General features: G+C 34.6%; 1 protein-coding gene across 4 annotated transcripts in view; it reads right to left on the bottom strand.

Annotated features, from left to right (window-relative positions):
• The window catches only part of LOC143230172 (rho GTPase-activating protein 26-like), an 86,765-nt gene that overhangs the window by 59,610 nt on the left and 9,328 nt on the right, over positions 1-17,827 (bottom strand). For all 4 annotated transcript variants that reach the window (XM_076463256.1, XM_076463258.1, XM_076463259.1 and 1 more), the window contains exons 3-5: positions 12,055-12,116; positions 10,256-10,327; positions 8,774-8,875 (exon numbers count right to left, since the gene is read on the bottom strand). In XM_076463256.1, the coding sequence (XP_076319371.1) occupies positions 8,774-8,875; positions 10,256-10,327; positions 12,055-12,116 (236 nt within the window). The remainder of the gene's footprint in view (positions 1-8,773; positions 8,876-10,255; positions 10,328-12,054; positions 12,117-17,827) is intronic.

Consider the following 17,827-nt stretch of genomic DNA (forward strand, 5'->3'; position numbering starts at 1 on the left):
AAGAAATAAATTAATTCGTGGAGTAGGTTAGCATTATATTTTTGTGAACAATACAAAATAAACCTTCACAAAGATACAACAAATTACAACTGTAACATGATTAAAACAGTCGCAGTAAGAACTGGCATTCTGTGTTCATTTTAAAGATTTCCATGGAAACATTGTCCCTAAAAACAGACCAAGTTAAACAATACTGAGATTTAAAACAACAAAGTACACCAGGTATGATAACACTTTCACAAATAGGCAGCACTGTAAGAAGTGATTAAACAGATTCTTAAGATAAGCTGTCAGAAATTACGAGTTATTAAAAGAGCATAAACTATAACTAGTGACGAAACGATTTATCGGAAAAAATACTTTGTAAAACAAAACTTTAAAATACATCAACTCTGAAGAATTAAGAATATGTTATCTGATTATCACTACTTTCTGACAAAGTTGTCTACCGAAGAACGTACTTATTTACCGCTACACTGATCTGACAACCTTGGTAACAACTTAACTCTTGATGTTCTATTAAAGAACGTAGTTGTTTACCACGACACTGATCTGACAACCTTGGTAACAACTTAACTCTTGATGTTCTATTAAAGAACGTACTTATTTACCGCTACACTGATCTGACAACATTAGTTACAACTTAACTCTTGATGTTCTATTAAAGAACGTACTTATTTACCACGACACTGATCTAACAACCTTAATAACAACTTAACTCTTGATGTCCTATTAAAGAACGTAGTTGTTTATCACGACACTGATCTAACAACCTTAGTAACAACATAACTCTTGATGTTCTATTAAAGAACGTAGTTGTTTACCACGACACTGTTCTGACAACCTTGGTAACAACTTAACTCTTGATGTTCTATTAAAGAACGTTGTTGTTTACCACTGCACTGATCTGACAACTGTAACTATACTGTTCTATTAAAGAACGTAGTTGTTTACCACGACACTGATCTAACAACCTTGGTAACAACTTAACTCTTGATGTTCTATTAAAGAACGTAGTTGTTTACCACGACACTGATCTAACAACCTTAGTAACAACATAACTCTTGATGTTCTATTAAAGAACGTAGTTGTTTACCACGACACTGATCTAACAACCTTAGTAACAACATAACTCTTGATGTTCTATTAAAGAACGTAGTTGTTTACCACTACACTGATCTGACAACCTTGGTAACAACTTAACTCTTGATGTTCTATTAAAGAACGTAGTTTACCACTACACTGATCTTACATTTGCTGTAAGCAGCAGTGTAGCTGAAGTTAATGTGTGCACAAACAGTGCAACAGTAATGTCGACATACATTATAACAACTGATATCTCCAACCAATATTATATCTCCCCTTCTTCAAAACTGTGTATACTGATTTCCTGGTTCAGACAGAACATACAACAAAATGTTGTTTTGTAAAACAAGTTTAGACTTGAAGGCACTGAACTGGAAATATACAAAATAAGAGAGGCACATTCACCAGAGATATTACTCGTACATTCAATATATGTTGAAAGATTGTTTTATACGTTACTCCAAGAACATTAGGCTATCACCATATACGTGGATTCTTTCAGATCACAACAACTGCTTCGTACAAGTTGCTACAATTTAACAATTTACTGACCGCTAACGTGCCTGTCTGGTAATTGTGTTTAGAAAACGTTGCTCTTTGAACTCCATGAAAGTACACGAACTATGCGATCACATGGCGCACGCGAGATGTTTGGAAAACGTTGCTCTATTACGTGCAATAAAGTTTCTCGTAATTCCAAAATAAACGTAGATATCACGTCTTCGCCCGTAACATTGTATCGCCTTGTTCTAGTTGAAAATAATTAACCGGAGAATAAGTGTAGTTGTTATTCTAATCTTACCATCGGAGTTTCTAACGAAGTCTTCGATAAATCTTGACTGTGTGACGATATCACATATTTACTTTCACAAGCCGTGAGGGAGGAACATCATACATGTTTCATACACCACACCTTCTGTTCGAAACTGGTTTCAAGGCTCTTTAGTACAGTTTGAGTCACCAATCAATGAAATACCACAGGGAAGGAGGGGGGGGAGGTCAAGGACTAAAAGCGCCATAAATTTTACCCAGGTATCATTTCTAACCGTTAGACGGTGCCAGCTACCCTAACTCTCAGCACAAAACCTCCTTCCTCGCGTAATCTAAACAACACGGCGAATTTTGAAATAATTCAGAGCAACTTGTTTAAATCATTGAACTAAACTAGAGTACACACTTGTTTTACTGCTTCACCATATAATCTCTAGTAGGTAAATTGGTGTTGATATATTTTATACCGGTTCCACGTGAGTGAAAACTACTGGTGATGATATATTTTATTCCGGTTCCACGTGAGTGAAAACTACTGGTGTTAATATATTTTATACCGGTTCCACGTGAGTAAAAACTACTGGTGTTAATATATTTTATGCCGGTTCCACGTGAGCGAAAACTACTGGTGTTAATATATTTTATACCGGTTCCACGTGAGTGAAAACTACTGGTGTTAATATATTTTATACCGTTCCACGTGAGTGAAAACTACTGGTGTTGATATATTTTATACCGGTTCCACGTGAGTGAAAACTACTGGTGTTGATATATTTTATACCGGTTCCACGTGAGTGAAAACTACTGGTGTTAATATATTTTATTCCGGTTCCACGTGAGTGAAAACTACTGGTGTTAATATATTTTATACCGGTTCCACGTGAGTAAAAACTACTGGTGTTGATATATTTTATGCCGGTTCCACGTGAGTGAAAACTACTGGTGTTAATATATTTTATTCCGGTTCCACGTGAGTGAAAACTACTGGTGTTGATATATTTTATTCCGGTTCCACGTGAGTGAAAACTACTGGTGTTGATATATTTTATGCCGGTTCCACGTGAGTGAAAACTACTGGTGTTAATATATTTTATACCGGTTCCACGTGAGTGAAAACTACTGGTGTTGATATATTTTATGCCGGTTCCACGTGAGTGAAAACTACTGGTGTTGATATATTTTATGCCGGTTCCACGTGAGTGAAAACTACTGGTGTTAATATATTTTATGCCGGTTCCACGTGAGTGAAAACTACTGGTGTTAATATATTTTATACCGTTCCACGTGAGTGAAAACCACTGGTGTTGATATATTTTATACCGTTCCACGTGAGTGAAAACTACTGGTGTTGATATATTTTATACCGGTTCCACGTGAGTGAAAACTACTGGTGTTGATATATTTTATACCGGTTCCACGTGAGTGAAAACTACTGGTGTTGATATATTTTATACCGGTTCCACGTGAGTGAAAACTACTGGTGTTGATATATTTTATACCGGTTCCACGTGAGTGAAAACTACTGGTGTTGATATATTTTATACCGGTTCCACGTGAGTGAAAAAAACTGGTGTTGATATATTTTATACCGACTACTGGTGTTGATATATTTTATACCGGTTCCACGTGAGTGAAAACTACTGGTGTTGATATATTTTATTCCGGTTCCACGTGAGTAAAAACTACTGGTGTTGATATATTTTATTCCGGTTCCACGTGAGTAAAAACTACTGGTTTTGATAGATTTTATTCCGGTTACATGTGAGTGTCAAGTGCTGGTGTTGTTACTTCCAATTCCGGTTTTGTGTGAGTGAAAAGTACCGGTACTACAAAGTGACTTCCAATACCACACACTCAGTTACATTCACTCGAAAACAAGGGTCTCTCTTTTCTTTGATAATTCGATGTTGTAAAGGCGAGTTTTCTTGGAATTACAGCACTGACGCGTGCACGTGCATATCCTCTGGTACAGTGGACGTCAAGCTCGTGCACGAGAGCAATAAAACATATACAGGACAACACACACAAATGCCAGCTCCACGTGGAGATTTAGAGAAGTCAGGCAAGACGTATAGACAAGTCACTGATTCAACTATAACAACGTGTTACAAAAAAAAATATTGACACAACCAGGTGTTATAATGCTTCATACAACACAACCATTCATCCAGGTGTTATAATGCTTCATACATATACAACATAGCTATCCGAAAGTTGGTTTTAATACGTTCTGAACAACACATTAATGTTCCAGGTGTGGAAGGGAACCACAGAAAGTTTTATTTATTTCGCCTAAAATAGACGTAACTTCTACAGTATATTAAGTCTTTGCTATTAACACAACGACTCAGACTAAATAGAGTAATAAATTTGGACCTAGAAAGACTGACCAAAGTCATGTCCTGCATACCAAATCTGACATTCTCCACTAACTACTTCTCGTTTTACCGTTTAAACTGTGTATCATAATTCATTACCATACAGCAGTATCGAAAAAACCATGGAACCTCCAGTAAATGAGTGGTGAAAGTCTAGACTGACGCACCTGGTGTTGTCTCTGACCTCTTGACCTCAAGCTACACCAGGAACATATGAAGGTATCCAAAATGTTGCTCTGACCGCTGGAAAAAGTGACTGAAGATGTCATGAGAGTAGCCACTGACTGAAAACAAACATCGGATGTGCCGTACGTCACCGGTAGCCACAGACTGAATACAAACATCGGATGTACCGTACGTCGCCAGTAGCCACTGACTGAATACAAACATCGGATGTACCGTACGTCACCAGTAGTCACTTACTGAATACAAACATGATGTACCGTACGTCACCAGTAGCCACTTACAGAATACAAACATGATGTACCGTACGTCACCAGTAGCCACTTACAGAATACAAACATGATGTACCGTACGTCACCAGTAGCCACTTACAGAATACAAACATGATGTACCGTACGTCACCAGTAGTCACTTACAGAATATAAACATGATGTACCGTACGTCACCAGTAGCCACAGAGTGAATATAAACATGATGTACCGTACGTCACCAGTAGCCACAGAGTGAATATAAACATGATGCACCGTACGTCACCAGTAGTCACTTACTGAATACAAACATGATGTACCGTACGTCACCAGTAGCCACTTACAGAATACAAACATGATGTACCGTACGTCACCAGTAGCCACTTACAGAATACAAACATGATGTACCGTACGTCACCAGTAGCCACTTACAGAATACAAACATGATGTACCGTACGTCACCAGTAGTCACTTACAGAATATAAACATGATGTACCGTACGTCACCAGTAGCCACAGAGTGAATATAAACATGATGCACCGTACGTCACCAGTAGTCACTTACTGAATACAAACATGATGTACCGTACGTCACCAGTAGTCACTTACTGAATACAAACATGATGTACCGTACGTCACCAGTGGCCATTTACTGAATACAAACATGAGGTACCGTACGTCACCAGTAGCCACTTACTGAATATAAACATGATGTACCGTACGTCACCAGTAGTCACTTACAGAATATAAACATGATGTACCGTACGTCACCAGTAGTCACTTACTGAATACAAACATGATGTACCGTACGTCACCAGTAGTCACTTACTGAATACAAACATGATGTACCGTACGTCACCAGTAGCCATTTACTGAATACAAACATGATGTACCGTACGTCACCAGTGGCCATTTACTGAATACAAACATGAGGTACCGTACGTCACCAGTAGCCACAGAGTGATTATAAACATGATGTACCGTACGTCACCAGTAGCCACTTACTGAATACAAACATGATGTACCGTACGTCACCAGTAGTCACTTACTGAATACAAACATGATGTACCGTACGTCACCAGTGGCCATTTACTGAATACAAACATGAGGTACCGTACGTCACCAGTAGCCACTTACTGAATACAAACATGATGTACCGTACGTCACCAGTAGTCACTTACAGAATATAAACATGATGTACCGTACGTCACCAGTAGTCACTTACAGAATATAAACATGACGTACCGTACGTCACCAGTAGTCACTTACTGAATACAAACATGATGTACCGTACGTCACCAGTAGTCACTTACTGAATACAAACATGATGTACCGTACGTCACCAGTAGCCATTTACTGAATACAAACATGATGTACCGTACGTCACCAGTGGCCATTTACTGAATACAAACATGAGGTACCGTACGTCACCAGTAGCCACAGAGTGATTATAAACATGATGTACCGTACGTCACCAGTAGCCACTTACTGAATACAAACATGAGGTACCGTACGTCACCAGTAGTCACTTACAGAATATAAACATGATGTACCGTACGTCACCAGTAGCCACTTACAGAATATAAACATGATGTACCGTACGTCACCAGTAGCCACTTACAGAATATAAACATGATGTACCGTACGTCACGAGTGGTTACAATTAACACCAGTTTTATTCCTCCACATTCTAGATAACTTACCATTAACTAAAAACCCATAATGGGGCCCAGATCGTGATAACTTGGGAAACTTGTTTGTTCGTAACTTCTAGTTAACTAACTAGTGAAATGCAATATCTAGTTTACTAACTTGTAATTCACATGTAGTAACTAATGTGAAACACACATGTAGTAACCAACTTGTTACTCGCGACACGTAGTAGCTAACTTGAAACTCACGATATGTAGTCACTAACTTATAATTCACAACTAAACATATTATAAAAAATATTTAAACAGTGAAAGTTCTTTATACGGAGAAATAAACATCACGTGATTCCATAAATGAATATGTGTGATAGTATAATAGTTAATAAACACAAGGCCGTTAACTAAACAAGTTAGGAAACAACACTATTTTAGTAGTGAACAAAATACTGTTTTACAAAGGTCGACACGACACCTAGCACTACATAGAAGAACTTCGTTTAAATTAAACCAGCACGCCGACTCCTCAAGGGTCACTGGCCTTATTTTCCTGGCGCTGGGAGTTGAGAAATTCTTGTAGCGAGGACATGTTTCATATTGTAGAAAGGTTCTTGTCAAGGCCGAGTGTACACATACGATGAAGGGGAAATTCTGAGTTGTTGTTGTTGTAGGTGCTCGTTCAACTTTCAACGTAAGCTACAGTTGCTATTCCTTTTATCACCTGTCTTCCCTCTCACTAGAGATGTGGCTGTCAGTATTATTTTGTATCCGAGTCGATTTACTGCACAGTTAGAGCTATTACGATTGGTACGACTCAACTTTCAGGTAACCAGCCCAGAAAATAATGTTCAAAGTCACAATATGTTCAAGTAATACAATAAACAGCATTCTGGCACAGTAAGTGGTTTTCAAAGTCAAAACACAGCCAAGTAATACAATAAACAAAAAATGTTTTTCTATGGTTAAGATGACGTTACGGTAATGTATCAGAAAGGACATATCTTATTACCCTAAAGGATATTGCTGTGAAAAGAAATAATACACTAATGTAAATATTACTGCTCAGTAGAGATATGACATTAAACTTAAGACCACTGAATAATAACAGACAGATGTGTCACATTAACAAGAAAGTTAATGTTCCAAGAAAAAATTCTTACTTTTCATCAGATATTATTTTTAATCTACATGCTGCTCACAGAAGACACCCAACCACAACCCAAAATTCAACAATCAAACAAGTTTCCTTACAAACCCAAAGTTCAATAATCAAACAAGTTTCCTTACAAACCCAAAGTTCAATAATCAAACAAGTTTCCTTACAAACCCAAAGTTCAATAATCAAACAAGTTTCCTTACAAACCCAAAGTTCAATTGAGGCCACTACTAATTTCTCAGAATAAAGACAATGATTTGTGTCCCATAAATTTTGGTGAGATTGTGTACTTTAATCCAAAGACCACTAGTCAAAGGAAACACATCTTAACAGCTATTCAATGAATGACAGGTTTTGCCAAGTATTGCTGCTTTCTGGACTTCAGGATAAAGTATTGCTGCTTTCTGGACTTCAGGATAACTATATCCAGTTTTACAGAGAACAGTAACTAACAATATACCAGTAAAATGAACATGTAATATACTGTTCACCATCTTGTAAAATATCGTTTATAATTTTCACTATTTTATATTTAAAAAAATATGAATCCAATAAATAACACCAGGAGTAGAAATATAACACTTCTACATTCCAGATTAATTAAACTTTCCTTGAGGATTTCATCTTTTTAGTTGACTTTCCTTATCAGAAATGCATGATCCCCTTGTATTCTTTAATTGTGACCAACATATTGCATACAGTAAATAAAACAAACAATTCACGAGGGAATGTAATCTTCTTCATAGCTTCACCACCAAGAATATGTAATTTTATTTAATTAATTCAATCACTGAACACCTTCATAACACCAGAACACCATCTCTGTTACTCCTAACATATTCTAGTAGAGAAACACATGTATACTCTACAGTTTCATAATCCGAGCACTCATATAGGTAAGTCAAATATCTCTAAAAGATATTGTTTTAGTTATTAGAATATGTATGAATTATGTAATACATATTTTAAACATTACAGTAAAAAAAAGCATATTTTAGTCAACATGAACCAAGAAATCTATATATTAGCAGGAAGTAAAAACCTGAAGATAACTGGTCTGTACTCTGAACACATGATTAGACTGACAAGCATACATGTAATCTTATGTCAGTAGAGTTTTAGTCATTTTACAAATAAACATATTTGTTTACTCCTAATTACTGCAACCCAACTGTTCCCACCTTTAACTCCATTTGACAACCACTTCATCTATATCATAACAAATCAGTTTCCAAATCAAAAATGATCAAATTGAATTAATAGAACAACACACAAGACACACATCCAATATATTCATTCTTACCTCCTGAAGTTGGTTTTCATTTTTCTTTGTAGAAAGATTGAGGTGTCGTTCCTGAATTTGACAAAATTTGGCCGTTTCCTTGTCAAATTTTTTCTTTCCTTCCTTACAAGCAAAATCAAACAAATTAAATAGGTTGATAGCACAAAAAGAAAAATTAAACCTCCCATAAGAGAAATTAAGACACTTTATACTGATTACACATGAGATCTACACATTGTTTGTTTTAGCAAATGTAGGGAACATAAGTATCACAAATGGAACTGTTACAAATTTATCTTTCATGAATGATAAGAAAACCATTCTTGAAAGTTGCTGTTGGTAGACTGCATCCAACTAGGGTGTTTTGGGCAATGTCTCAAGCTTCAAGTACCAGCAGTTCAAGATGTCTTCCAAAGTTTCCTATGCAGATGCAATCCATCAATAAATAAAGTTTATTGTCTTCTGTCTAAACCTGGTCTCAAGCAGGAAGAACACAAAATAAAACAAGCCTTTCATGACTAATTCTTCAGAAACCGAAAAAGTTTACATGCTTCTTGTTTCAATTAATTCTGTTTTTAATGGTTTAAATGTAAAGTACAGTCTAGGAAGTTTGAACATCAAAATTAAAACAAAGATGATTATATTACAAGAGTTTTCTTATGGTTTACAAGTTTCCACAGAAAATTAAACAATAATATACTTACACCCAAATAATGGTTGATTATATCTTGTACTTAATACATGTTTTATAAAAATAAGATTAACACTATTTCACTTTCAATAACTAATATCATTATCAGTTGAATACAAAGTGAGCAGTTTCTTATATCTAGTTTAAACTACTTATCAGTTTGAGCCTAAAAAATATCTATACAAACATCTTACTAAACTACTTATCAGTTAGGACATACAAATGATCTATTCATAAAATGACAACTCTTTAAAGATCATTGTATCTTACAGGTCTCATCATAAAATAATGAAAAATACACTAGATAAAACTAAGTGTGTTCCTAAACCTTGTTCTGTGAATATTCAGAATTTATACTTTAATACCGTTAACCAATAATGTAATTCTTACTTTGATACCGTCAACCAAATGTAATTCTTACTTTGATACCGTCAACCAAATGTAATTCTTACTTTGATACCGTCAACCAAATTTAATTCTTACTTTGATACCGTCAACCAAATTTAATTCTTACTTTGATACCATCAACCAATAATGTAATTCTTACTTTGATACCGTCAACCAATAATGTAATTCTTACTTTGATACCGTCAACCAATAATGTAATTCTTACTTTGATACCGTCAACCAATAATGTAATTCTTACTTTGATACCGTCAACCAATAATGTAATTCTTACTTTAATACCATCAATCAATAACATAATTCTCACTTTAATACCATCAATCAATAACATAATTCTCACTTTAATACCATCAATCAATAACATAATTCTCACTTTAATACCATCAATCAATAATGTAATTCACTACCTTTGCACCACCAATCTTTTCTTTCCTGAACCTTTCAATAGGATCAATAATTGTAGTCTGAGCTCTCTCCAGCTAAACAGAAATGAAAGGAGAAAATTATTCCAGAAACTATACTTGTAAAAATATTAATAATTGTAGTCTTTCTTGGTTTTTAACCTGATTTGAAATGAAAGAAAAGTTATTCTATTAAATAAATTTCTGAAACTATGAATAATTATAGTCTAGGCTCTCTCCACCTAAGGAGACATGCTTTTTAACTCTCACTTTGTAAACAGTAAAGAAACAAGGACACACACACAGAATATAAAGGTAACAACACAGTTTAGCCAGATGATGTCAGTTTATGTACAAATAGATACTGTTTAGAACAGTGGTTCCCAACCAGAGGTACTCGCACCCCCAGGGAGTGTGAGATAACATTTGTTTTGGCCACCTTCACCTTTATTCTTAAATAAATAATTACTTTGAGGGGTGTGAGAACATATTAAAATTTTTTAGGGATGCAGGGCATAAAAAAGGTTGGAAACCACTGGTTTAGAAGATTTATGATGTATACACGAAGTATAAGAAACACTCTATGCAGAGTACTTAGTGTAACTGGTACACAATCTGAAACACTACAAACACTGTGGCTGAGCAACACCCATGAAACTTAAATTCAAGAAACTACAATGTCTGTTATTCTTTCATACATTTTTTCACATAATATTCAAAATAACTGCAACAAAAAGTCAAGCTTCCTTTTTGAAATAACAATAATTCTGATGATCTGTTCAGTAGTTTCATATGTCTTTCTGACACTGTGTCCTGAGGTGTGGTACACAGCCATGTACTTTGTACTTGTGTTCTTTAGTTAGTATAGTTATTATTTCAGGTTCAACAAGAAGTTTCACACATACAAGTTTCTACCCATGAGTGTAGTTTTAGAAATAGAATGCTGGTCAAGGAATGTAGCCAGTCACTTTTGTTCTTATTACTTATTGTGCTGGGTCATTCCCATATAGTGTCACATGCATTTTCTTATGAGAAAAACTGCTAGAAAGTTGGACACACTCCATTAAAACCCACAGTGATATTTTCCTTTGACATATGAGGGGACACCTTAAAAATATATCCTCCTTTCCTTTACCGTGGGAATGGTCATCAACATGCGAGTAAAACATGCTGATGAATAGTTTTATTGAAGCTTTCACTTCAAGATGACATTCTATACATACAAGTCATCTTCTAGAGTTCATGAAGATGAAGTTCACATCTGAACTTGTACATCTAGAATGTGATTTTAAGCAGAAGCCATAGGGTTTCAATACAGTTTTAAACTATATATACAAGAAAGTGTTTTAATTATTGTAATTATAAATATTTACATATATATAGACTGATGACATTATGGAACCTTCTCCACAGAGCTATATTCTCTGGTCCTGCAACAGGTTTATAAACCAACCACCAGGTTGAGCTACAGTTCTCCAGTCATGGACTGGACATTATTGCATGAGCACTTGTAGTTTTAAATTTGTTTTTTCAGATATAAAAAGTATATTCAATTAAACAATCACTTTTCAAATGATAATAAGTTAATTATCAGTTAATATCTCTAATAAAGGCTTAACATTTCTGGAAGCACAGATGTCACAGCAATTACTTCTATCTCTGTATCTCTGCAGCAAGGAATTTAAAATAAAAATTAGTTATTTATAAATAGAAACAAACTTAAGAATGTTATATTGTTTAAACATAGGAATAGACACAACTTTTAATTTTTTCAACTGTTTACGTTTCTTTTCTTAACTACATACCATCCTGTCTCTTTCATCTTCTATCATTGAAAGCAGACGTCCGAACTCTTTAAAAGACCCAGCTATATAAAGATATCAGATACATCTTGAATCAGTAAACATTTTTCTTACATACAACTTTTAAATAAAGTTAAAAAATGTATTTAGTTAAATAAAACACTATGTATATCACACTGATAAACATGTTAATAATTATGACATGTCCCTTAAACAAGGTCAATAAACATCTTAATGACACATAACTATGAAATAGATTAATAAAGATGTTAACATTTATCATAATGAACTGTAAATGAGGTTAAACATAATAACAAGAATAGTGTTAAGAAAATAGACATTTGTAAATGAAATTAACAGGTATGTTAAGGTTTATAATATATAAATTATGGTCTCTGGCCTACAACTCTAAAACGAAGCTAACACATACATTATAATACACAAATCTGTCATATGTTAACATTTATAATACAAAACTTCTATAGCTGGTTGTTAGCTTGATTTATCATTTAGGTACCAATAAAATAATCAATTAATCGAAAATTATGATTAAGTCCAGTAACATTATGAAAAATAAACAAGACAAGGTTTATTAGACAGAACTTTAAAATAAAGTTAATAAACAAGATAAGGTCCACCATACCTTACTTTTAAATAAACTTAACAAACAAGATAAGGTCCACCATACCTTACTTTTAAATAAACTTAACAAACAAGATAAGGTCCACCATACCTTACTTAATAAACAAGATAAAGTCTACCATTCCTTACTTAATAAACAAGATAAAGTCTACCATTCCTTACTTAATAAACAAGATAAATTCTACCATACCTTACTTTCAAATACAGATAATAAAGATAAGGTCTACCATACCTTACTTAATAAACAAGATAAATTCTACCATACCTTACTTTCAAATACAGATAATAAAGATAAGGTCTACCATACCTTACTTAATAAAGAAGATAAATTCTACCATACCTTACTTTCAAATAAAGATAATAAACAAGATAAGGTCTACCATTCCTTACTTAATAAACAAGATAAAGTCTACCATACCTCACTTTTAAGTAAAGTTAATAAACAAGATAAGGTCTACCATACCTTAAAAAGAACAGTATCTAACTAATATATATCTTATCCTGTTAATATGAAATAATTTTACTGTATTTCTAAATGTAAAATATACATCCAATTCACTTCTAACTGGTTACAGTTTTGTACCATGAAAGCCAAACATCTAATCCCACTTATAACTGGTTACAGTTTTGTACCAAGAAAGCCAAACATCTAATCCCACTTATAACTGGTTACAGTTTTGTACCATGAAAGACTGACATCTAATCCACTTATAACTGGTTACAGTTTTGTACCATGAAAGACTGACATCTAATCCACTTATAACTGGTTACAGTTTTGTACCATGAAAGACTGACATCTAATCCACTTATAACTGGTTACAGTTTTGTACCATAAAAGACTGACATCTAATCCACTTCTAACTGGTTACAGTTTTGTACCATAAAAGCCAAACAACTAACCCACTTCTAACTGGTTACAGTTTTGTACCATGAAAGACTGACATCTAATCCACTTATAACTGGTTACAGTTTTGTACCATGAAAGACTGACATCTAATCCACTTATAACTGGTTACAGTTTTGTACCATAAAAGCCAAACAACTAACCCACTTCTAACTGGTTAAAGTTTTGTACCATGAAAGCCAAACATCTAATCCACTTGCAACTGGATCTTATCCATAATTATTGCAAGGAATATCAAACAAGTGAAACTATGGAAACATAATTTAAATAGTATCACACAATGTCATTAGCCCCAGAAATCAATTATTTGTAGTCTGTTACACCAAGAATGTAGCCCAAGAATGTACTCAGCATTACATCAAGTCTATAACCCTAGAAGTCAGTTTGTTCACCTTAGTGTTACATTAGATCTGTAGTCCTAAAAGTCATGTGATTCTAATCAATGTTGCACCAGATACACAGCCTTAAAGTCTTTATATTATCATGATGGAGAGATATAACAGAAGAAAAACAACCTTTAGACATATTTCATTGACATCATGGGCTCAACTAAAATGAAAACATGTCAGAAATATAAGGAACTTGAGCAAAACCAGAGTCCCCAAAAGCAGTAGAACAACTCTTGCAAGAAGGTAATAAGACATGAGAGCTCTGGTAACCAGAATATCCATGTCTCACAAACAAAGGAGAAGGCTCAGCACACCAGCAAACAAGTTTATAAAGACAATCAAATCAGATAGTTGTAGCAAAGACAAACTTGAAGAACATATCCAGTTAACCAAAACATGATGACTCCAAAGAGAGAAGAGACTGCAAGAAGGAGCCACTTATCCATACAGTAGTGTAAGTGAAGACCCAATGAATGCATTCATTACCCATACAGACAGTCTCCCTATGTGCTAAAGGTGCAAGAGAGATCAGGGTGGGGCAAAAGAGGTTGACTGAATTTTAAAAGGGAGAACAGAATTCCAAAAGGTTTGAGCTGAAAGGCAGCTTCAAAAGCAAGAAAGTAGCAAGATTCACAGTAGACAACCTTGCAAGAGATGGAGATATCAGATAGAAGAGGACAAGGATCACTCTAACAAGACTCTCAAGGACAAGGAACCTGACAGGGAGCACTCTAACAAGACTCTCAAGGACAAGGAACCTGACAAGGAGCACTCTAACAAGACTCTCAAGGACAAGGAACCTGACAAGGAGCACTCTAACAAGACTCTCAAGGACAAGGAACCTGACAAGGAGCACTCTAACAAGACTCTCAAGGACAAGGAACCTGACAAGGAGCACTCTAACAAGACTCTCAGGACAAGGAACCTGACAAGGAGCACTCTAACAAGACTCTCAAGGACAAGGAAACTGACAAGGAGCACTCTAACAAGACTCTCAAGGACAAGGAACCTGACAAGGAGCACTCTAACAAGACTCTCAAGGACAAGGAACCTGACAAGGAGCACTCTAACAAGACTCTCAAGGACAAGGAACCTGACAAGGAGCACTCTAACAAGACTCTTGTTGTCACCTGTTGGGACCTCTTGGAAATCAAAGTAATCAGACAAAACTGATGTAAAGCAACATCAGCTGCAGTTTATAAAGTGTGAATAACACAACTAAACACTTTCTCAAATGAAGTGTTCCAGATGGAGGTTTCTAAGATAACATTGAATAAGACAAGCAGGGCTCACGCTGTCGCTCGCCATATTCGCCAATGGCTATTATTTTTGTTTTTTGGCGAAGAAAAATTGTAATTGGTGAATACACCAGCAAAACACTGTTTGTTTACAAAATGCTAGACCGGTTCACTACATCAACGTTTTTTTAATGCAAGTATGAGGTAAGCAGATAAAAATCAATAACCCGTCTGCATTCATGCAAGGTCATGGACAGGATTGACAAACGTGTGAAAAATTGTTCAATCAACACGACCTAACGGCTTGACATGAATAACTCATTTATATGTGGTTGATTAGCGGCGCTGTAATTAAAGGACGACCACAAAGATTGTGATGGCTTTCACACATGCAATTACATTATCTAATGGCGCATGGCTTGGCCGGCAAGTTTAATTAAAAGCGATTACTGGATTAGTACCATAATAAACACGTACTTGTAAAAAACTAAATGTTAATTAGTGGAAAGAATCTCTATAAATTGAGCCAACATGCAGCAAATTCATCAGATCTCAGAATGCCTTCTTCACAGGCCAAATGCCCCTTAGACAGTGAAAGTTGTCTAATGCCTCCATCAAACAAATCCAAATCTGAAACTGACAGTTCACGATCATTCCAAGAAAAATAGTTGAATGAATTTCACTGGCTCAAATATGAAGCCTCTACAAAGCAAATGTTTTGCACATTGTGCATTAAAGTACCGAACTCAAACACTTTCACAACTGGTTGTGCAGTGATGAAAAAAGACAACCTCACCAAGCATCAGAAAACAAAAGGTATTTATTGACTGAGTAAATGTTGAGACTTATTTGGATAGTTAAACTTATAAAAATTACTAAATATAATAAAAAAAATATGCCTATGTCAATTTATTTCCCAATACTTTAGCAGTGTTATTACATTAAAAAGATGTTGTGATGCATGATGCATGCAATTTGATAACTTTGTAACTGTGAAACTGTTGTTTTATAATAAATTTGATAAATGATAAATTCATTGAAATAAAATGTATGACAAGAACTTAGTTGTCATTTATTCTTTGACTGTCTTATCGTATGTGACTGGCTGGAGGGTTGGATACGGATCAAACCTATCTGGCTAAAACACTGGCTAAAATTGGCTACCAAAAAAATAATTTGGCTAATAGCCTGGCTACAGAAAAATTTAGTCCAGGGTAAACTTTGGACAAGTATCTAAAAGTAAGTCATCTGGAATTAAGAAATCAAGTGCAGGTGGAAAACAAGTATGAACCACAAGTCATGACATAAAGACATAAAAATAGAAAAGGAAATAGGAGATCCAACTGATAGAGTCTCATGAAACAAGTTAGACTAACATCCAGTGAAATAAAACTGAAGATAGGAAAAATAAAAAATTGCATCTGTGCAATCCAAGCAATGAAAGACAAAGGTGAGATTCCATGAAACTCATCATGAAAATAAAATTAGAAGCAAAAGCAAACATGGTAACAATATCTGGTGAATATTGTCAAAAGATGGAACAAGTTCAACTGAAGTAATAGAAGCCAAACAACAAGAATCCTGGAACCAACCACCTTTTACACAGTTACAGTAGTACCACCAATTCTGTCAAAGTGCAACCAGTCACTATCAGAGTATCCAATGTCTCCTATTAAGGACTAGAACTGCACAAAAAAAACAACAACTATATAACAGGTACGTAATATATGTATATTGTGCAAACAACACAACTATTTTACAATCTGAGAAGACTCTTAAGGCTGTAGTTTAATGATAATTACACAATATATATTAACAAGTGTAGGGGCTTCCTTCAAACCTTATGGCATGTACAACATGTTTCACAGCAGTGACACTACAAAATAGTTCTTTGTTGTGCAAACGCATGGGTAAACGTTTGTTAAGGTTGAAAATACAGACAATATAAAGTGAAATATTTCACATTATTGTTATGACTTTAGTCCTAAAAGATATATACAGAGAAGTCAACTTACACTGATACACTTGACATCGTTATGTCTTTCTACTTCTAAGATACAGAGAAGACAATGTAACGAGATGCATTTTACAATCTTGATATGACTTGACAATATAACAATGTAGCTACATAAAATGTATACATACAACTATAAAATATATACTGTACAAACAACACAGCTACATAATTATAAAACAAACACATAATACATACTGTACAAACAACACATCTACATAACTATAAAAAAGTACCTAATACATACTGTACAAACAACACAGCTACATAACTATAAAAAAGTACCTAATACATACTGTACAAACAACACAGCTACATAACTATAAAAAAGTACCTAATACATACTGTACAAACAACACAGCTACATAACTATAAAACAAACACATAATACATACTATGCAAACAACACAGCTACATAACTATAAAACAAACACATAATACATACTATGCAAACAACATAGCAACATAACTACAAAACAAACACATAATACATGCCGTTATAAACAACACAGCTACATAACTATAAAACACAATACATATTGTACAAACAACACACATCTACATAACTATAAAAACAAACACAATACAT

This window comes from Tachypleus tridentatus, chromosome 10 (assembly GCF_004210375.1).
Source record: "Tachypleus tridentatus isolate NWPU-2018 chromosome 10, ASM421037v1, whole genome shotgun sequence".
Classification (NCBI taxonomy): Eukaryota; Metazoa; Arthropoda; class Merostomata; order Xiphosura; family Limulidae; genus Tachypleus; species Tachypleus tridentatus.